This window comes from Glycine max, chromosome 4 (assembly GCF_000004515.6).
Source record: "Glycine max cultivar Williams 82 chromosome 4, Glycine_max_v4.0, whole genome shotgun sequence".
Classification (NCBI taxonomy): domain Eukaryota; kingdom Viridiplantae; phylum Streptophyta; class Magnoliopsida; order Fabales; family Fabaceae; genus Glycine; species Glycine max.
Genome location: NC_016091.4, coordinates 49,189,105 through 49,210,919, shown reverse-complemented (window position 1 = coordinate 49,210,919; position 21,815 = coordinate 49,189,105). Strand labels below are relative to the sequence as shown.

The 21,815-nt window shown below is 34.0% G+C and overlaps 3 protein-coding genes across 4 annotated transcripts; 1 reads left to right on the top strand and 2 right to left on the bottom strand.

Moving 5' to 3' along the window:
• The first annotated feature begins 5,970 nt into the window (after nucleotides 1-5,970).
• LOC100811113 (pentatricopeptide repeat-containing protein At3g49240, mitochondrial) lies at nucleotides 5,971-8,572 on the top strand. Its single transcript, XM_006578842.4, has 2 exons — nucleotides 5,971-8,219; nucleotides 8,356-8,572. The coding sequence occupies exon 1, from the start codon at nucleotides 6,258-6,260 to the stop codon at nucleotides 8,151-8,153; it is 1,896 nt and encodes a 631-aa protein (XP_006578905.1). The 5' UTR covers nucleotides 5,971-6,257; the 3' UTR covers nucleotides 8,154-8,219; nucleotides 8,356-8,572.
• Nucleotides 8,573-10,110: 1,538 nt separating this feature from the next.
• LOC100810573 (E3 ubiquitin-protein ligase SINAT3-like) lies at nucleotides 10,111-13,618 on the bottom strand. The gene is given in 3 exon segments (NM_001255267.2): nucleotides 10,111-10,645; nucleotides 11,286-11,672; nucleotides 13,140-13,618. Coding segments are annotated over 3 exon segments (972 nt in total). The 5' UTR covers nucleotides 13,365-13,618; the 3' UTR covers nucleotides 10,111-10,285.
• A 2,696-nt stretch (nucleotides 13,619-16,314) lies between these two features.
• Nucleotides 16,315-21,750, bottom strand: LOC100810042 (CLP protease regulatory subunit CLPX1, mitochondrial). 2 transcript variants are annotated; one of them, XM_003523317.5, is made up of 15 exons: nucleotides 21,037-21,750; nucleotides 20,869-20,933; nucleotides 20,668-20,774; nucleotides 20,233-20,312; nucleotides 19,762-19,812; nucleotides 19,226-19,300; nucleotides 19,057-19,134; nucleotides 18,821-18,877; nucleotides 18,431-18,501; nucleotides 18,235-18,334; nucleotides 18,029-18,133; nucleotides 17,626-17,688; nucleotides 17,222-17,344; nucleotides 16,722-16,874; nucleotides 16,315-16,632 (listed from the first exon to the last, which is right to left on the bottom strand). In XM_003523317.5, exons 1-15 carry the CDS (start codon nucleotides 21,412-21,414, stop codon nucleotides 16,564-16,566), a joined length of 1,575 nt encoding a protein of 524 aa, XP_003523365.1. In that variant the 5' UTR covers nucleotides 21,415-21,750; the 3' UTR covers nucleotides 16,315-16,563. The 2 variants fall into 2 exon arrangements, with proteins under 2 accessions (XP_003523365.1, XP_040870986.1); XM_041015052.1 differs by having other exon boundaries at nucleotides 20,668-20,766; nucleotides 21,037-21,091.
• Between the last annotated feature and the right edge of the window lie 65 nt (nucleotides 21,751-21,815).

Genomic DNA, 21,815 nt, shown 5'->3' with positions numbered 1-21,815 from the left:
AGTCATCAGCACATTGATTCGCTTCTTGGTATATATGAGTGAAGATAACATGTGGAGACCAACTATCCAACACCTGTTTAGAAAGAGACGCATTTAGAGCAATAAAAATTAAAGTTGTTATTATTCCCATTATATTGCAGTCATGCCTGAACAACCAGCTCCCACGGTTTGTTATTATCCGAATTATGAACTTCTTGATTTCTCCAGAATCACAATTTATAGCAGTCCTGAGCCCAAATACCACTGAAGTCAAATTAAGCAACATCCAAGACTAAAAATCTGAACTAAAGAAAGTATAACGATACTGAGGAGCAAGTAATTAATTGAAACCAAATCTGAGATAACCAATGCAACCAGATAAAAGGTATAGTTTTTGTAAATATAAAAAACGATTATATTATCTACAATTCATATAAAAATTAATATATAATTTTCAAAATAATAAACAAAAATGGATTGTATACAGACAAACTTTTCATTGTTAGTTCTTATATTTTTTTTTAATACGTAGCATAATTTGACTCGATCGATACTAAATATGAAATTATATTATTCATACAAGCAAAAAACCCAACTTAATTGGCTTAGTAGTGTACGCAAATTGTCATAAATTCTTTCGTATCCAAAGTTGACTTTTTCTGATAAAAAAACTGCCTTATTACTTTTCACAACATCAACCATATTATATATTATCAATATTAGTATAACACTCCCTTTCAAAAATAAATAAATTAGTATACCACTCTACAAGTGTAGGCCAAAATACAGCTTTAAATATGACCAAGTATGTGTTTGGATGAGCATATTTTGAATGAAATTTAATTTTGTAAAATTGATTTTGGCTAAAATTAATTTTAAAATTATGGGATTTACCTTTGGATGTTTTATTATAAAATAAAATTAAGATTAACATTCAATATAAATTTTAAATCTAACGCATAATTTACTTAAAATATGTGTTTGAATGGTTAATTTTCCTAAGCTGTTGTCAAACAAGAGACATAAGAGTCGCACCTTGAAAAGAAAACAGAATAGAGAGAACACATATATAGACAGTACAGTCACACAGTACTTGTTCTTTGCTAGAAATGCAGATACAGGCATAGTTTCAAGCTCTCGAGGAAGATTCAAGTTTAAGATCACATATACTTTTGCCCCTAAATTTCCCTTGTCGAGTTGTCGTCGTAGTAATCTGGATCCTTACCCACTTTCTTTATTTCTTGTTCAATAAACCATACACTTAGCTGTCAATCAATTTCAGTTATCCAATTAAATTTGTAGGGTTAGCCAGGCACCTATCTTTATCAAATTTTCAAGAAAAGTAAAAATTAATGTTTGCCACGTGCATAAACAATTTTTGGAATACAATATTCAAAATGGTTATATTGTTTATACTTTATATAAACAATTATTATATTAATTTAAAAATGACAGAAAATATAATTATCGATCTAGAAAAGAATTCCTGGTTTCTTCTCTAATAGAAAATACATGCAGTACAATTTGATAGTATATACCAATAATACCATAGGGATTTTTTTGACTGATCTCATCAGGTTTGTAGTTTTAAAATCTTAAGGGAACAGATGATTTAAAACTAATCCTAATTTTCCTATTCAGTTCAGTTTAATTCAGATTTATCGGCTCGTGACTCGTATTCATCCCTACGGTATATACTTCTATTTTTTTTTTTCTTTGGTGATACACCGGACAATCTGAGTCCGTGATTCTCAATAATAAAAATATAAAATGCATAAATAAAAGTTGAATAACATTTTTTTATTTTCATAAATTGTAATGAATCTTTATGAAAAAAAACAATAATCTATGTTTTCTAGCTAAAAATTAAATTTAAACCTTTATAAAATTAAATTAAGAAAAATTAATTTAGAATTATTTTATTTTATTACATGTTAATATAAAAATATTATATATTATTTAATAATATATTTTCTCATTATTTAATGAATTAAACATCACGTATATTGTTAAATTCTTAAAATATTTTAACATCAAATGATAAAATTAATAAACTCTTTTAGATGACTGATTTAAATGAAACTATTTAATTTATAATTTATAATATCGTAGAAGCTAGTTAGAAACTTAGAATCAAAGAATGAAAAACACAATTTAAAACATATAGCTATATATTTGGGTTTTGGGTTTCTCTAGAACACTGGGCCAGGGAGATGCACTGCGTGCTGAACTCATGGCTGTTAATGTTGGTCTCGAGACTTGTTGGCATGCATGGCTGTAAGTCATTAATTTGTGAAACAGACTGTTTAGAGGTGATCTTGTTGTTTGAGAGGAATGGTAGAGATTATCATCAAGATGAGTTTCACAAGCATAGATGCTATATATTAAGAGGATATATCTGCTACTAATGTTTGCTCTGTGTTTGAGCTAACTAGTTTCTCGTGATAGATTAACTTTCTTTTAGTTTGTTCTTGTTTATTTCTATATTAAAAAACAAGACATACATAGCTATATATTTTTCATGGTACACATGCATATATACGTGTGTGTGTATGTATATATATATATATATATATATATATAGATTGGATGAGTTCATGAATCAAATATTAAAGTTGTCATTCCACTGATGATTTTATTTTGATGACCATTGTTTAAAAGACTCTGCTCACACATGATCGATCATGAAAACACCCAAACACTTCCATAAAGAAGTGATAACAACTTCATAAAGGATTTAGTGCGTGTTTGGAAAAAAAAAAATAGTTCAATGTGATCAACATTCTCTCTACACATCCGATATCTGAAGTACTAAGAAATTCTAGATCATTGAGGCCTTTAGATATGAATTTTGTTGCAAATGTAGTGCATGTTTAGAACCGCGTCTTCCACCTGCAAAAAATTAACGTCCAAAGGTTCTTTGATGCAGAAAACTAGCTGCTTCATCTTTGACGTTGAAAACCACATCCCGGATGCCACATCAAACTAGCTCGCTGGTAATGTGTAAAACACCATTCCAAACACGCTGTTAGCTACTTACAACTTTTAACTGTGTATGTCTACGGGAAATATTTCAATAAAAAATTACTATCTCAAATTAAGATTGTTACTTCCGTTTCTTTTTAATTATAATATTAAGAAATATAATTAATATTTTGTTTATATTCAAATTGTTATATAATTTTTATTATGTTTTTTATTTTATTGATTACGTTTTCTATCAATTATTATTCTTTATTTCTCTCCTTTTAATTTCATAAAAATGTATAAAATGATTACAAATTAGGTGAAGGTATATGAATAAATATATATAATTAATATTTTTAAATTTTTTTAAAATAATAGTTGAAAAGGAACATTTTATCCTAAAAATCTAACATTTGGAAAGGAATGAAAGTAGTACAAATTTTGAGAAAACTTGAAAAGTTCTCCTCTAATTTATTATCCCACGAGCTTTTGTACTCCACATTCAAGAGTTATGAGAAATTATAATATACACAGTTACACACACTCACATATTATTAATGATTATTGCACACTTTCCTCACTTTTCTTGAACTTGTATGTTTCAAAATTTTCATATCAAAATGATTGAGTTCCACCATAAAAATATTCTAAAAAATAACTATTACTATACATTACAAGTCACTAATTAAGATTTAAAATTTTAATTTGTTATTCCTAACATGCATATATTTGACCCTTAGTCATCGGTTCCGGTCTCTTTTGTTTTCCCTTTTCAATGTACAGAATGTATTTATTAAACCTAGTCATTTGATAACTCCAATTCTTTTGAATTCATGATGCCCAGCTGTATAGAAAAAAATTCTCCAAGAGGATATGTTGTAATAATTCATACAATTGAGGACATATTAATTAGCTGGGGATAAATTAGCACTCTATGAGGTGGCAAAATAAGTATTTAATCCACATGTGGAGATTGTTAAATTTTTCTAAAGTCTAAATTGATTTCAACCACCAATAAGTTGTTGGTTGAGTGATTCTGAACTCCATTCTCTTAAATAAAGTCTTGGATTTAAGTTTTATAGATGAAAAAAAGATGATTATTTGAATTTTTTGACAAAAATTAATTACCAATATCATCATATAAAAAAAAATTGATTTCAACCTATATATTTATATTATTGTGTTGTGAGAAAAGTACACACGATTACCTTGTATTTTATTATTATTCTTTTTTAGTTTTGGTTTCGCTTTTGGGGTACGTTTACTTTGGGAGCTTGATAAGATCTGGTGACTCACAATACAACTCTACCTGTTCAATTCTTCAAAACAACCATTAATTTATCCATTCCATCTCTTTCAAAAAATGTCCTTCCCTTTTACTAATTTTTTATGCAGCGAAAGATAGGCAAGATTAAATTGCACGCAGAACATCTCATAACAAGACAAATATCATACTTTCATACATATACATATACGTAGGTAAAAATAAAAGTGCTGCCGCTTTCATCATTGTACACAATGAGTTCATAATTTGTTTTGCGTAAAATGTTTCAACCTTTTTTTTTTTTTGGGAGGCTATATGAGTGTATCTTGCAAGTTATTTAAGTAGTTTATATGCTGCTTTAGCTAGTTTATACTGTAAATGGTAGCAATCGGTGACAAAGCAAAGACCCCATGCTTATACATAAAAAAAAAAATGACCACATGCTTAAATTTTTTATACACCGAGTGGTACAAAAGTATAGAACATCTGGACAGAAAAAAGTTGCATGTACGGAACATCTCATATAAAGAGTATCATATTTACCACACATGCATATAAGTAGGGGAAAAAGAAGAAGAGGAAACTGTTGCCATTTACTTAGTGATTAGTCAGCAATCAGCATGAATTCATAATTAGTTTTGTGTAAAACGTTTAATGGAGACGACAGAGAAAGAGAAAACATTAATTTTTAATGATGTACATGAAATTTAAATTATTTTCTTAAATATTTTTTATTTTGTTTTTGCAAGGTATTAATTTATATTAGTTTTCACAACTCATAAAAATAGTTTTCAACAAACTTAAGGACTGTAAACATTGTTAAGGATATCCCTATGCTGTAAACACTACTGACAAATCATTTTTCTTTTATTCTGAGTAATGGGCCAAGTCCCTTCTAGTCATCCTTTACTGTTTGATGAGTTAGGCCCATGTTTTTTTTTTACATGTAATTAACAACGGGACTACCGCTCAAAAGTAAAAACTTTCAGTTACAAATTTTTGGACCCGTGCACGAGTTATTTTTTTTAACTATTATATATTATATAAGAATTACTTTGTATTAATATAAATCAGGAATAATTATGAATATAGAAAAATCATAAAAAAATATTCATGTTATTTTCTTATACTTATACTTATGTTAAAAAACTTGAACCAAGTATATCCATTTAAGTCATGCACTGCATTCAATGACATATTCTATATATTAGTCCACCTTTTTCTTATAATATACAATTTCAATTAACTAATAAATATATACTACACTAACAAAATTGACTTATGTATAAATATCCACACACAAACAAGGTCACTTCACGTGATGTGCTAATATGCATTGTGAGTGTATTTTTTTATTTTTTATTTTTACTTTTGAATCCACTTGACACAATTTTGTGAAATATATATATGTTCATAAATTAAAATCAAACACATACTTAATTTAGGAAACAAATCAGGTTTGTTATTATCCAAATTTATTTTCCCCTCCCCATTCTTTAGCTTTCGTTTTCCTTATTTCTGAGCCTATGACAATAGACTCATAATAGCATACAAGTTAATGTTAATGTGTTTGGATTTCAATTTCATTCAACCCAATCCACTTTCAAATCAATTCAATATTCACGTTACTACTTCTTCGTGTGCATTAAAAAATGCAATTCTTCCGTTCAGCACCATTTTAACAGATATCCAAATACATCCTTAGTAGTTACCCAAACTATGAAGTTAGGGTTTTTACTTTTTCTTTTATCACGCTGGATTAATAATGCTATTATTATATTCAATTTACTTTAAAAATTTAATTACATGATATATTAAACTCCCTTTAAAAATAATTTAATATAATCTACAATCAATTTTTTTAAAAGAAAAAGTTAGGCAGGCCTTGGTGTTTGGTGTTTTTACTTTATCCCTGGATTAGATAAAGTAAAACTCCAATACCAAACACCCCATTTGGTGATGAGCATAAGTAATCTTCTGAATCTAAAGACAAAACCCTCTCTGAACCCTATCCCAACCCTATCCCTCTTCTCAGATTCATTCCATCATGGCTCTCTCCAAAGCCACCTTCTTGACGCACCTCAGAACCCTCTCCAATTCTCACCGCCGCCCTTCCTCGTGCGTTTCAATCCGCCTCCTCTCCTTCTCCTCCCCGGAGGAGGCCGCGGCGGAGCGCCGCCGAAGAAAGCGCCAGCTCCGCATGGAACCGCCCCTCTCCGCCCTGAACCGCACCCAAACCGCTCCAAAGCCCCTACAATCACCCTATTATCTAAACCCTAACAACCCCAAGCTCCCGGAACACGTGTCTGCGCTCACCGGCAACCGGCTGAACCTTCACAACCGAATTCTAACCCTAATCCGCGAGAACGACCTCGACGAGGCGGCGCTGTACACGCGCCACTCGATCTACTCCAACTGCCGCCCCACCATCTTCACCATTAACGCCGTCCTCGCCGCCCTCCTCCGCCAGTCCCGCTACTCCGACCTCCTCTCCCTCCACCGCTTCATCACGCAGGCCGGCGTGGTCCCCAACATCATCACCCACAACCTCGTATTCCAGACCTACCTCGATTGCCGCAAACCCGACACCGCCCTCGAACACTACAAGCAGTTCCTCAACGACGCCCCCATGAACCCTTCCCCCACCACCTACCGCGTCCTCATCAAAGGGTTAATCGATAACAGCAAACTCGAACGTGCAATGGATATTAAAACCGAAATGGATTCCAAAGGGTTTGCCCCTGATCCTCTTGTTTACCATTACTTGATGTTGGGGCATGCTAGGGTTTCCGATGGTGATGCTATTTTGAGGCTTTATGAGGAGCTGAGAGAGAGATTGGGTGGGGTTGTGCAAGATGGGATTGTGTTTGGGTGTTTGATGAAGGGGTATTTTGTTAAGGGGATGGAGAAGGAGGCTATGGAGTGTTACGAGGAGGCTCTGGGGAAGAAGAAGATGAGTGCTGTCGGGTATAATTCGGTGCTCGATGCGCTTTCTAAGAATGGGAGGTTTGACGAGGCGTTGAGGCTTTTTGATAGGATGATGAAGGAGCATGAACCTCTGAAGAGGTTGAGTGTGAATTTGGGGAGCTTTAATGTGATTGTGGATGGGTATTGTGATGAAGGGAGGTTTGAGGAGGCCATGGAGGTTTTTAGGAAGATGGGGGAGTATCGGTGTAGCCCCGATACGTTGTCGTTCAATAACTTGATTGATAGGTTGTGTGATAATGGGAGGATTGTGGAGGCTGAGGAGGTTTATGGGGAGATGGAGGGGAAAGGGGTGAGTCCTGATGAATTTACTTATGGGTTGTTGATGGATGCTTGTTTTAGAGAGAATAGGGCTGATGACGCAGCTGCGTATTTTAGGAAAATGGTGGACTCTGGGTTGAGGCCTAACTTGGCTGTTTACAATAGGTTGGTTGGTGGGTTGGTTAAGGTTGGGAAGATTGATGAGGCAAAGGGTTTCTTTGAGTTGATGGTGAAGAAGCTCAAGATGGATGTTACTAGCTATCAGTTCATAATGAAGGTGTTGAGTGATGAGGGGAGATTGGATGAGATGCTTAAGATTGTTGATACGTTGTTGGATGACAATGGGGTTGATTTTGATGAGGAGTTCCAGGAGTTTGTCAAGGGGGAGTTGAGGAAAGAAGGGAGAGAAGAGGAGTTGACCAAACTGATGGAGGAGAAAGAAAGGCTGAAAGCTGAAGCTAAGGCGAAGGAAATCGAGGCAGCTGAAGCTGCCAAAAGAAGTGCAAGAGCAGCAGTAGCTTCTTTGCTTCCATCCAAGTTGTTTGGGAACAAGGAAACGGATTTAGAATCTAAACGCGAGGGTGAAATTCAAGCTCTCAATGAAGAGAACACTAATGCCACTGCTTCCGAGGCGGAGTTGGTGGAGGAAACGACTGAAACTGAGGGTGATAGAGCAAGTGAACAGTTAACAGGTTGAAGTTGTTGCAACTTCTTGGTGCTTAGATGGGGAGGTATAATAACGTAATTGTGCATGGATGAGGAGGTATGATGTCTGTGTCTCTTTACCAGAAAATAGTTTTGAATCATCAAAACCTACGTTACCAACATTTTGAATCATTTTACATGTAATTAAATTTGTTGGAAAGGATTATGCAATTTACGGTTTTCCCATTTTACAGTGCCTTTTTATATTGGTGTTCCTGTACTGGAGCAACAAGATCAGCCATTTATTTCTAAAAGGGATAGTGTTTTCTGGGGATTATGATGGATTTTCTTAATTTGCAAGTAAAGCAATGTTGACATTGGTGGTAGATGACAGGTTAGAAGAAAGATGAAGCAACTTATTGTATTTTGGACACCGAGATGAGTTGTGAACAACATTGTGGTGCGTAAAAAGCTTACTTCTTTTCACTGTTCTGCTATCAATGATCTCCTGATTCAACTACCTTTAAGATGCGTGCACTCGTACACACTCTTCCAAACTTTTAAATTTTGAACAAATCCAAATACCAAGATGTTGAATCAAATCTTACAATTCGTTGTGGGTTTGGATGGAATTAGATTATTTTAATACTCCATTACAGATATAATTGATTTAGGCATGTTATGGGAAATTTTTTTATAATAATCTATTTTGTTTCTATATCCGAAACAATAATTTTTATGGCAATTTTTTTTTAAGAGTAGGCTTAATTATCAGTTTAGTCCTCAAGTTATATTAAAAGATTAAAAGATTAAATATGATGTTGAAGTTTTTAAAAGATTCAATTTGATCTTTAAATATTTTTAAAATATATCAATTTAATCATTTTTGTCCAACTAAATTTTCGCCTATAGAAGGATGAATTCCAACGATTTTTGTTTATAAACAGTGACAGATTTTAACCGTCATTATATTTTCCTCATATTTCTCATATCAATCCATCAAATTAAAAAAAAAAATCCCACAATCTCTAAACAATCCATCAAACAATCTCTCAATCCCTGATAAATCAATCAATATTAAAAAATACTCCCCAAATTAGTCAAATTAAAAAAACCCCAAATCTTGGATCTAGATGTCATTAGCCCCATCAGATCTGGAGACCAAAGAAGTGTTGGGGTTGACAACCGATTTGCCTCTCTACATGTTGAGGGAGGAAATGATAGTGACGACGAAGGAGGCTGATGTGGGGGCATGGTTGAGGAGGTCGTGACAATGGGCATCGTAATGTCTGCAAGCGAGGGTGGTGGAAGAGTACGTGATGGGTTAGCTCAGCATCTTCGACGACAAGAGACTCACAAAAGCCATGTGCTTCCCTCTCCTTATCTTGCTTTTGGCAATGGTGATGAGCACAGATCTATTCATAGTCCAGACGACAGACGACAAGTTTTTATTTTTTTAAAACTATTTTTGATGATTTTTTTAAAAGCTTCAATAAAAGTTCATTTTAAGAGTTTTTAACTTTATTTTTTTCTCTTTATTTAAATTCAAGATAACAATTATTAAACACTGTTTAGCTTTTAGCTTATAAGTTATAAGAGTCTTTCATTTATAAAATTCTACTATTTAAAACTTTTCTAAAACATGAATTGAGTGCTCGAGAGTTTATTCAAATTGAATCTTTTTATTTTCACGTAATTTGAACAGTAAGAGTCATTTTCTAGTCTAGGACCCGATATTATATTATGTATTGCATAAGACCATTCAAAATGTCAAAACTCTCCCTTTGAATGTATCTGCATTCTCAAACTTGAATTAAAAATCTAATTAAGCTAGAATAGCCCTCAACCAGTAGTTCTTTTTTCCATGTTTGGTGGTTATCTCTATAGGAGTCTACTGTTCTATCGTGTGATTTATTAATAGTATTCACCAATCTATCAATTATGCTTCTATTAAATTTATGGCAACTGGCAACTAACTTAACTCGGGTGTTCAAAGCACGGAATACGAATTCCAATCAAGCAAATTTTGAAGGAAGAAAATCTTGTTTATTACACAGCTTATGAAATCTGAAAATTTCAGAGCCACCTTAGTGCCTTAATCTATTACAACATGCACAAAGTTGGTACAAATATATCTCAAAAGAGTGTCAGAAACACATGTAAGAATTCCTTTCAAATAACATGTCAACTACAGAGATTTGGCATGCACACCCCAGCATCTGAATTCTGTTCTTTCCATATTCTTCCTGTGACTCTGAGCTTCAGCTCCTTTCTATCCCCACCAGAGAAAAATAGGGCCATATTTCTTTGAATAATGAGCCCATCATGGCTATCCCTAACCTTACGGTGACTATCACGAACACTTCGTGGTGTACCCTCCCAAATGAGTTTCCTACCATTGGCCCCAACCTCTAGGCTATAGCTATAATTCCGAGCCTCATTTTCATCACCCATAAAACGAAGGAATGCCATGTATACAGGGGCCATGCCAAGCTGGAAAGCTTCAAAATGAAGGCAGAAATATTGGCCAAAACAATGAAATACCTACCATACAAAATGAGTTTGTGCAAACAAAAGAATCAGAGGCAGTGAGGAGTATAATTAAACTCAAAATAAGATTAAATGTTGCTGCTACATGATAGGGACAAAATTTAGATATAGTTCCTTCAGGGCTGTTTGTGCTATGTTGTTCAATCAGAATTGAAAATAAGATATAGAAGTTTGCATTCAAAGATTATGTGGATTATCTAAGTGAAATTCTAATTCTAATTGGAGAATAGCACAAACAACACCTAAAGAACTATATGTAAGTTTTCTCCATAAAAGAAAGTTGTCCTTAACCATCATTCTTCAATAGGGGCCAAAAATTGTTTAACTAATCTGATGAGACACAAATATGGTTGAGCCATGTAAAACAGCAATATAAAGGAGTGATAGAATAATTGTCATGAGCATTTAAAGCATTTTGCCATAGCATCAGTTCCTCATCTCTTCTCTCAACAGACCACCTATATGAGTTTTATGAGCAAATAAGTGGTGGTAATGAACATCAGAAATTGTATTCCCATATACAACAATTTTTTAACAGCAAATATATGACAAAGGGAAACAATCTCCTCCCCCATCGTCTTCCAGGATTCAAAAAATGAAAGAAAAACAAGACAAAAAGATGTGATACACTTACTGTGAGCATCCAAGTGGCATTCTCTACTTCTCGTGGATTTGATTTCACATAACGATGGTTGAATGTGCATCCTGTGTGCATGTCCACTTTATGATCGTCCCTCAAATGAGCAACAAGGAAAGGAATATCCCCAACAACAGAACACTCCGATCCAGCATAAGGACAACTATATGGTCTAAAATTGCATACTGTCTCATGCTTAAGCTTGCTGTAGTATGGAAAGATTTCTGGACATCCAAGGGAGTAGTACTTGCAAGGTAACTCAAGTGATTCAGCCACCTTCTCCAGTGCCAGACACCTAATATCTCCAAGCTCTTGTCTACAAGTGGGACATCGGTTGTGCACCCTAGTTTTACATGTGGAACACAGTGTGTGGCCATTGTGACACTTCAAAGAAACTAATTGTTACATTTTATCCCCCTTATGGAAATACACTTTGCAGCTTCAATCATGACAAGATCAACTTTTGGACAACTTGATGAAAATTAACACAAGAATTGCAGAATCAAAGATTGGCTAAAGATGGGAAGAAATTTTGGGTTATGGCCCTCTATAGGTCAGATGCTTAAAAATTCACTAGCTTCACTTTGTATGTCTGTAGCTATGCAAACATGCACGCAAATATTGACTATTGAGCAAACTAAGGACCAAGACATCTGAAGAATAAACCTCATTCAATCTACTTGTACCTATTCCAAGGTAAGTTGTACCCAGCAAATTAAAAGATGCTCTCAACTTTGGAGAGAAGTCTAAGGTGTTGTCATTAAACCAAAATAACTTCCAAGTAACAGTTATATTTTAAAAGGGGTGATACAAATACGTTTGTTTAATTTCAATTATCACTCCAGCATTAGGCATGAGAACAATAGGTATTTTCAATCTAAAGTTTTTACTTGCATATCTTTTTGGGTATGGACTTGCTTTACTAGCCTGTGTATTTTAGTTCACTGATATTTTAAAGGGCTTAATTAGACATGCTAAGGGATTGGAGGATAGGAGATCCCTGCTTGAGTTGATGATTTGGTCTTTCTGTTGTCTGTGTTCTTTTTGGCTCTTTTGCTGTTTTTCCTATTTTTAGTCATTCTACCTACCCTATGAAATTTCTGATAAAATTTATGTGCCTTCCGAGTTTCACATTCAGGTATGATTACATAAAGATACATTGAATTAACCACTTTCAACATTATCAATAAATTACAACCAAGACAATACATCTAGCATCATACTAGCATGCCATATGTTCGCATTGTGAATACATTGACATCCAGCAACTCTGAAACCTATCCAACATGAAGCATTTTTCACAAGATATATCTATTAAACAAAAATCTATTAAAATTTTGGGTCTTGCTCTCTCGAGAAACAAATGATCATGCTGTAAAGATCAGAAATTCTTGTTACCTAACTCCAAAAACCTAATACTTTACTCAATGCTTGAAAGCAAAATATGTAAACTATCCTAAAATCATCCTTCCCTCAAATGCAAAAACATGTCTAGAGTTACAAACACTGCCAAGCAATAAGCAGAAAAAGGAGTGTCAAACAGCACCAAGAAGCCCTCCGTAGCCAAATACATACAGCCAAGACAAGATTAAAATTTGACAACATAGCAAATCCCTCTATTTGACACCATATCACCATGAATTGCAAGTAATCTCATAATTCCACAATCAACATTGCAGACTCATCAATTCTAGTCAACCAAATCTAGGTTGTCCTTATCCCCTGCCCCTAGAAAAACTGAAGAAAAACTCAAAATCTGCTAAACCAAATCCACTCAAACCCCTTCTAAGAGTCATCAAATTCACCAAAAGATACCAAACATGAGATGTTAAAATTGGTGAAAGAACATACCTGATGAATTGGAGGGTACATTGAATTAGTACAAACAGGACATTCCAGCAACTCATGGACGCTGGTTGCCGGAGCAATTCCGTTGGGGCCCACAGAATTGATGTTACTAGTGCCTCCATTGCGAGGCTTTGTGGAAGAAAACTCAGAGTGATGATGGTTGGCGTGGATCTCATCCTCATCCATGCCGTCCGAGGATGACACACACTCAACGCTCATCAAGTCCATCAACTCACCAAACCAAACCCCCTTCCTTCCACCACTGAAGGTAAAAACACGAAAAGAGAAACACCCACTTACGAAAATCCGAAATTTCACCGAATTAATTATCTGGGCATTCCCCCTTTTTTCTCAATCTTCTTCCTTCAATTCCCTTTTTTCTTCTCTCACTTTTTAGAAGAAGAAAAGAAAACAGAGAGAATAGGAGAAGAAAGATGGGGATGGACGTGGATCGATAAATGGATGAATAGGAGGGTTCCTATAAAACCAAACTCCGTTCTGGTGAAGAACAGGTTCTTTTCTTCGTTGTCTCTCTCTTTCTCTCTCTTCCGAGGTTTAGATTGTGTCGTGCTGTGAAGAGAGAGAAATGAGAAGAGGACCGTTAATTTCAGAAAAATTAGATTGTTGATGAGTCGATCCAACGGTAACTAAAATTCGTCTAATTTGTTTGCTAAAAAAAATAACAAGTTCACGTAATATTTGTTATTAGTAGTTAGTATTTTGTTAGGTCACATGTTTGTTTTAAGAAAACAAGATAACTTACTCCCGTTTACTACAATTTTTCAAATTTCTACTAAATAACGTGTTTGTAGCTCCTCTAATATTTAAATTGTTAATCCTATTTCAAATTTAAAAACATAGTGGATACCAATTATTGCAAATTTGATGTGAAAACTTGGCATGCAATGGAAGAACTGAATTGGGTTATCCACTTGACATTTTTTTCCACACTAAACTTTACTTAAAAACAGAATAACAATGATATATAATGGAGACTACCTTAGCCTTTTTCATTGAAAAGGAAAAAAAAGTCATTTGATTTGGAACTTTGTTTTTTTTTATTTTAATTAGAAGCAATGATCATTATGTTGGTGGTCTACTCGATTATTTGTGCATTTCTTCTAAAGTAATTACAGGGTACGTACCTAAAAATAAGATAAGGTTAAGACACAAAACAAAACGGAAATATTGTCGTTAAGTTACACCTAATCAAAGTTATTTTTACAATGCATTTAACAGTTACGGGTTAATTAATAGCATAACTAGTGTTGTTAATAAATTAATTGAACTGTGAGAAATCATCTTAAAATGGAAGAGCCAGACGGGATATCTTATTCGTGTCGATGCAAAGCCGTAATCACTGGGAAAAGATCCAACGCAGTAATCACTACATAGAAGTTGACACAACGAAAATGAAGTAGATTTAGTTCTCATTTTCTGCATTCGCACCTCACCCAACTTTTTAGAGATTTTTTTTATAGTATTAAGTAACATTGTGAGAGATAGAGAGACTTTGGCACGAATGATGATGAAGGTTATAGGTTTTGGTATAGTTTCACAACTTTATTTTCGGTGCACGTGGCTTGGCTTGCTTTGGTGTTATATTTGATGATTGATATTGCGATAGCAAATAATACCAAATCATAAATGCAATAAATATGCTAGGCGCACAAAGCTGACAAAATTAAAGTAAGGGCATAATTAAAAGAATGAAAATAGTCGTAAGAAAATAGTAATATAAGAGTGAATTACACTCCTATTTTTCTTAGAGATGCTAACCAACACTTATTTTTCTTCTTATTTTAAAATATATTTGTTCTTGAGAAATTAATATAAGTTACACTTTGTGATCTTTTCAATATAAATAATTTCTTTAGCAATCAAGAATAATCATAAAAGTCTCTTAATGATATTGTGAATATCTTTTTTTTTTATGACCATGCTATTGTGAATATGTTATTGTTGATTTTAGTATTTTAGAAGGCAAAGTAAATTTTAAATATTTTATTATTGATTTTTAAATTTCATTTAAGACCTTTATTTCTTATTTTAAGGACACAAATCAATAATGAAAATCTAAAATTAACTATTAATTGTATTGAGAATTACTACGAGAAATAAAAAATATCTATGATACTCAATCAATAACACATAAACACTTATTTTTTAAGGAAGATGGGAGAGGATTGCAATTTAAATATTTCTCCAAGGAGCAGACAGAAATGCATATTAATGTGAATTAATATACACAGGTAACATTCTTTAATTCAAATAGTTAAAGAGTAACGCTACAGATAGAGTTATTAGTTATACTCACCATGTTGCACTTTATTATTTGATTAAATTATTTGTAGAATAGTCTGGTTAAGGATTTTTTTTTTATTAAAAAAACTCTCATATGTGTGAAAAGTACTTTATCTTATATAAGTTGTCTTCTAAGACAATTCACATTCTTTATAAAAATATAAATTACAAAAATTATGAAAAATATTTTTAAAAAATTCATCCTTATTAAATAAAACATATGATTGTCTAATAAAGATAATTATTCCATTTAATATACATATTTGTCATAACTAATTTATCCTTCAACTACTTTTAAAATCACTCACAATAAGTAGTTAATGTCTAATCATGAGAGTTATTACAAAAACAGTTAAGGAACAAGACACTCAGCCTGCTTTTCAACTAGTAAATAAATAGATAAGATACTAATAAATAATTAAAATATTTAATACTTAATTTCCAAAATAATAAGTATTTAAAAATAAATAATTTTTTATTTTCTAAAATAACCAACATTTAAAAAAATTGAAATACAAAACAGACATGTCACAAGAGACAAAATACTAACACGTACTTTGGCAAGGCTAGTGATTGTTTCAACTTCTAAATGCAAATATAGAAAGTTCGTGTATACTGTACTATATAAAATATAAAATACTCATAATCGGCACTTGTTCATTGAATCATTCCCCACGTATTTTATGCAGCAAGAGCTGTACCTATGTTAAAACGAATTATGATTTTTCTTAACACTCACGAATGAAATGTTCAATAAAACTTGCAATTATCATGTTTTATTGAACCAACCGGATGTTGCTCTACTAAAAAAGTTAAGTTGAACTTGAATGGCCTAAGTCAGGAACAAAACCAGGAATAAAATGAACCCGAATCATTTAACAATACACATTTTTGGTTCTTTAAATAATGCCACTCAACATTTACATAACGAATCAGGTACTGCACACTTATAAGAAGTATGTGGCATTTAGTTTACCTCACTATGATTTGTGCAAAAGCAACCACGGAGTTTACCGTGGAAACTACATTGATTGATGGTACATTGATTTCAAGCCCAAGCCACATAAGCCAAATGTATCAACTATATGTACAAAGACAACTGTAATAAATAATTTGCAACAAGTTACATGCTGGCAACAATGGAAGGAAGTTCCGTATCTGCTTCATTATCTGCGGCTGATGCCTCCATGGTCTATGTGCACAAACAAAAGCATGAGCATGATTAGGAATGATTTGATAGCCGCAGAAAGAAAATTCATGTATCCCACAAATTATACACACCTCTGAATCATTTTTCTGCTCCGAAAGATATCGATCCAATGCATCCTTACCATAAAGGATTTTAGCCCCTCTCCCACGCCCCTCACCTCCAACAGCCTCTTCATCAACAACAACAGCATCTATAACATCATCGCCTGTTCTAATATCAGGAATCTGCACAAAAAGTTCAACAAGCTAAGCTAAACAATCTACACATTTCATGATGCAGTACAATCCAATAAACCCAATTCCTAATGAACAGAAAAAGATCATGGTTTAGGAGGTACTTGTTTCAGTTTCAAAAGTCGTCTATTCTCTAAATAATATTAATAATAATAACAGAGGTTAACTAATAACTAGCATGTAGGTGGATGCCAAGACCCAAAGCTTAAAGATTGCCCAGTGTCACTAAGTTTTACTGTCTTTAATGTTATGCACCCTCTCTGATCCTACAAGACACCTGCATGCCATGTCATACACTATGAACAAATTATTTATCCAAAAGAAAATTTATAGCATACCTCATACATGGCATCTACCAACACATTTTCTAATATTGATCGTAATCCCCGAGCACCAGTATTTTTAGATATTGCCTTTCTGGCAATTGATCTTAGAGCGTTTTCTGTAAAATGTAGCTTTACCTGAGAAAAATTACATCAAATTGTTGTTAGAACAGCCATTTCAATCCCAACAAAGCCTATTATAGCCATTCAAAATCCAATCAAGCAACTGATTCCCCTATTCCTTATAATTACAATGAACAAATAAGAAATAATTTATAAGTGGAAAGGCCCATAAACTTAATGCGCTAAGGTTTTGCGTCAATATGCAGTATCACACCAATTATTGTATCTTCTCATTGGAGAGAAAACATGTTACCTGTAAAATATCAGGAAATAAAAGGAGGCTGGTAAAAACTTACCCCATTCATTTGGAACATCTTCTTGTATTGCTTCCCAAGAGCATTCTTTGGTTCTGTGAGGACCTATAGAAAGTTAAAATCATTAATGGCATTACGTAGCAAGAAAAATGGCCTTGTAAAGTTTAAAAATAAAGCACTATTAAAGACATTTTTAAATAAACCACACAATTTAATTTACAGGTGAAATAAAAGAAAAAAATTCAAAATAATGCCAGATGCTCGTGAAAAAGCCAGTCCTTCTGACTTTCTCACCATTTGTCATTCAATTATTTAATCAATCAATATATACCTAATCCACTACATGGATACATCATTCAGTTGTGAACACAGCCAAATGAGAAAAGCATTACAGATACATTTTTTCTGAGCGACCAAGTTGAATTGTTACACACATGAAGCCTACCTGAATGAGTTGATTTTCAGTTAAAGCTGACAAACTGACAAGGATAGGAAACCTCCCAACAAATTCAGGTATTAAACCATATGCAACAAGATCACTACTTTCAACCTGCCAAATAATAATTTTAAAAAATGTAAAGATCCAAGTTGAATCTAGTTGGGTTAGTAAAAGCCAGGCTATCCTTACAAGATCTGCCTCATGAAACTTACAGTTTGTAATAAAGATGATGCCACAGCAGCTTCTGTGACTTTACCAGTCCTCATGTTTGCACGTATAGGCGCCCCAAATCCAATAGAAGAATCATGACGGCTGAAAGGGAACCAAAAGTTACTAGTTACATACAGAAACACCACAGACTCCATAATATTAATATCACTACTATTAAATTTTCAAGATTTGTGCAACCTTTCTGAGATTGTTTTCTCTAAGTCAACAAAGGCTCCTCCACAAATGAAAAGTATATTCTTTGTGTCAATCTGTGAAGAGACACAGATGGCACAACAGCTATAAATAAAATGTTAACAACAGATGTCTCTTACGTAACAGTATACCCAAAATGAAATTCAACCAAGCCAGAGTGCATATATACACAAACATGTAAACAGACTGGAGAATGAAGAGAAAAAAAGAACAAGAAACATCAGTTAAGCTCTCTCAAAGGTTTAAAATAAACAACACTCTTAAATATTGAAATGTGATTGCACCCATGTACCAGCACCATAAATATATCTGATAATCCCTACAAGCACATAAATAGCTGAAATTGTAAGGCACCAAAGACTAATGTACACATACCTGAATATTGTCACCCCTAGGATGCTTTCGGGCTCCCTTCTCAGGAACATTGACAACCTTGATTGGAAAAAATGCAACAGGATCAATATAAAATGAATTGCTAAAAATACAGAATTAGAAAAATAACCAGGTGCTTTAATTATGCTTCACTTTGCTACTCCAACATCATTTTAGTAGCAGTTTCACAAAACTATATCCAATAGCTTTCAGTGTTGATCATTATGAAAAGAACTAACCGTCCCCTCAAGCATCTTTAGTAATGCCTGCTGAACACCTTCACCAGAAACATCTCTACTGATATTAAGGCTCTCAGCCTGAAATGTAAAGAGTAGATGTAGAAAACAGCAGACATATATTTGGTTTTGAAATTTGACAGATGGGGAAAAAGTCAAAACAGGGAGGAACCTTTTTAGTAATCTTGTCAACTTCATCAATGTAAACAATGCCTTGCTGTGCAGCTGCAACATTATAATCTGCAACCTGGAAATAAACTCATGCAATGCTTGATTCAGACTACAGTTTGTGATGCTATGTTTGTTAATTTATGATTCTTTCATCAACTTGCAACCAGTCCATCTCACAAAAGAAGCAATCAAATTTTATAAGATCAATAAACCATGGAGAAAACGATACTTTGAAGATATAAGAAACTAATTCCCAATAACAAAGAAAATTTTGCAAAAGCATGCATAAGTACCATCAGGCACTATATACTATGTTCAAATCATAAAAGTACAAGAACTGAAACCGTATGATCTACTGAAGGTTGAATCACAAATCAAACCCCTTAAACCCAGCTTACGCTCCACTTCTCATTAATAAAGCTTTGAAACATTAACCCTCTAAGATTGGACACAGAATCATTGATCTTGTTTAATCTAAAGATACCCAAATTACTATTTTGTATTAAAAACACAGTCAGTATTCATCAGAGTATTTACCATGAGGAGCTTGTATAATATGGATTCTACATCCTCTCCAACATAACCTGCCTGTTTGAAGGTGACACTGAGGTTAGACATGTGACATAAACATGGCTTCCACAGAACAAAAATTAAGATGAAAACATTTTTGAAAGATGATTATAATCACAGGAGAAAAGGAAAGAAAATGATTCCCAAAGTACCTTCAGGGCACTTTGAATTTGATAATGAAATGTTTTGGATATAATCTCAATTTCTCTGTTCATTATTTGCATAAAACGTTTACACCTTTTGATAACATAAGATTATAGGATTGCAGAATATGTCTTTCATGCTGAAAAGTTACAACTTACACACGAGCTTTACAAGTTTTTCAAAAGAATAAAGCCTCCAAACAAAAGCATTTTTTCCCCTGTTCCCACCTTACTATTTTTCTTTTATTTTAGGAGATGAAAAAACAGAAAACAAAAATAAAGCTCACAAACTTGCCTGAGTGAGTGAAGTTGCATCTGCAATAACAAAGGGAACATTTACAAACCGAGCCAAAGTTTTGGCAAGTAATGTCTTCCCTGTCCTTGAAACAGCATCAAAGAAAAACAAGTTACACTAGAAACAAGGCATTAATGATTGTTCAAAGAAATGATATAAAAAGCAAAAGGTCCCAAACTGGTCCCCCAACTCAACCTCAATTATTAAAAAAAAATGATTTCATGGTAGAAAATAGCTATATAACCAAAGGGCTCAGCACAAAATTTTAACATATTGGTGCAACTGACTGAGAAACTACATGACTGAGAATCATCTATTCTCCACTCACTCAAGCAATTTGTTATTCCAAAAATGGAAGCATCATATCATACATTATACAAAAACTAGACGAATATAAACACTAAACACCCAACCAGAAGGCAAAAACTGATTTACCTGATCCTGTTGGCCCCATTAGAAGGATATTGCTTTTCTCAAGTTCAACTCTATCATCATCAACAGCATCAGTCTTCACATTATTATTATCTGAATCTCCTGCAGGCCTAACATTCCAAATAGTAAGAACACGTGAAAATCAGTCAATACCTACATACAATCAACATAGTTAAAAGCTCAGTAGAGAATAATAACACTAACCACTTGGACGAAGAGGTTTCATTAAATATCCTCTTGTAGTGATTATAAACCGCCACAGAAAGCACCTGATAAACACAATGGAACCACAAATAAGGACAACAAAAACAACACCAAAACTCAGAAACAAAAGTGTCAAAAAAGGATAAAAATTGAGAATTTGAGGCACACCTTCTTTGCCCTCTCTTGTCCAATAACGAATTTGTCTAGCCCCTTGCAAATCTCCTTTGGCGTAGGGAAACTGTTCCCCAAGTTGGAGCCACCCCAACATCCCTCTTTCGAATCGCCGGAATTCGGGGCGGCGCCGCCGCCGGCGACATCGAAATTCGAATTCCCGGGGCGAACGACAATCCCGCCGCCGGACCAGACTTCGGGTGGGTCCCCCAACGAGGAAACGACGTTGTAGCCTCTCCGAACCCCGAAGCCAGCGCGTGGCGGGCACCCAGAGTCACCGGCGCGTGTGAAGTTGAAGACCAAGTGCCTGAAGTGGGAAAGTGCGAGGGTCGCTGTTTCCTTGTAACTGCCAGGCTTCAATCGAAACACAAGCATGGTTGGGGTAAGATGTTGAACTGGAAGGTTAAGATGTTTGGGGTGTGAGGAGAATCGAAGAAGAGATAGAAAAGGACATTTGATTTAGGGGTAGGTAGTGTTGAGGTTGCCGGAATAGGTGATTTGATTATTTTGATGATGATGCTGTTGTGAGTAAAACGCCACGCCACTCTACCGAACCTCCTCAAATTGTTATTCGTTTCGACACACTAAAAAACACTTTCAGAAAGTGAAGTGAACGATCACAGGTTGACAAAATAGACTAAGATACCTCTCCCTGAAATGGAATCGATTATTTTCTTTAGGATAAAATAAATCACCATCTTATAAATATCTTTTCAATTTCAAAGATTTTTTTTCTCTTCTTCAATTACTATTTTTATTTTTTGTTGCATTTTCAA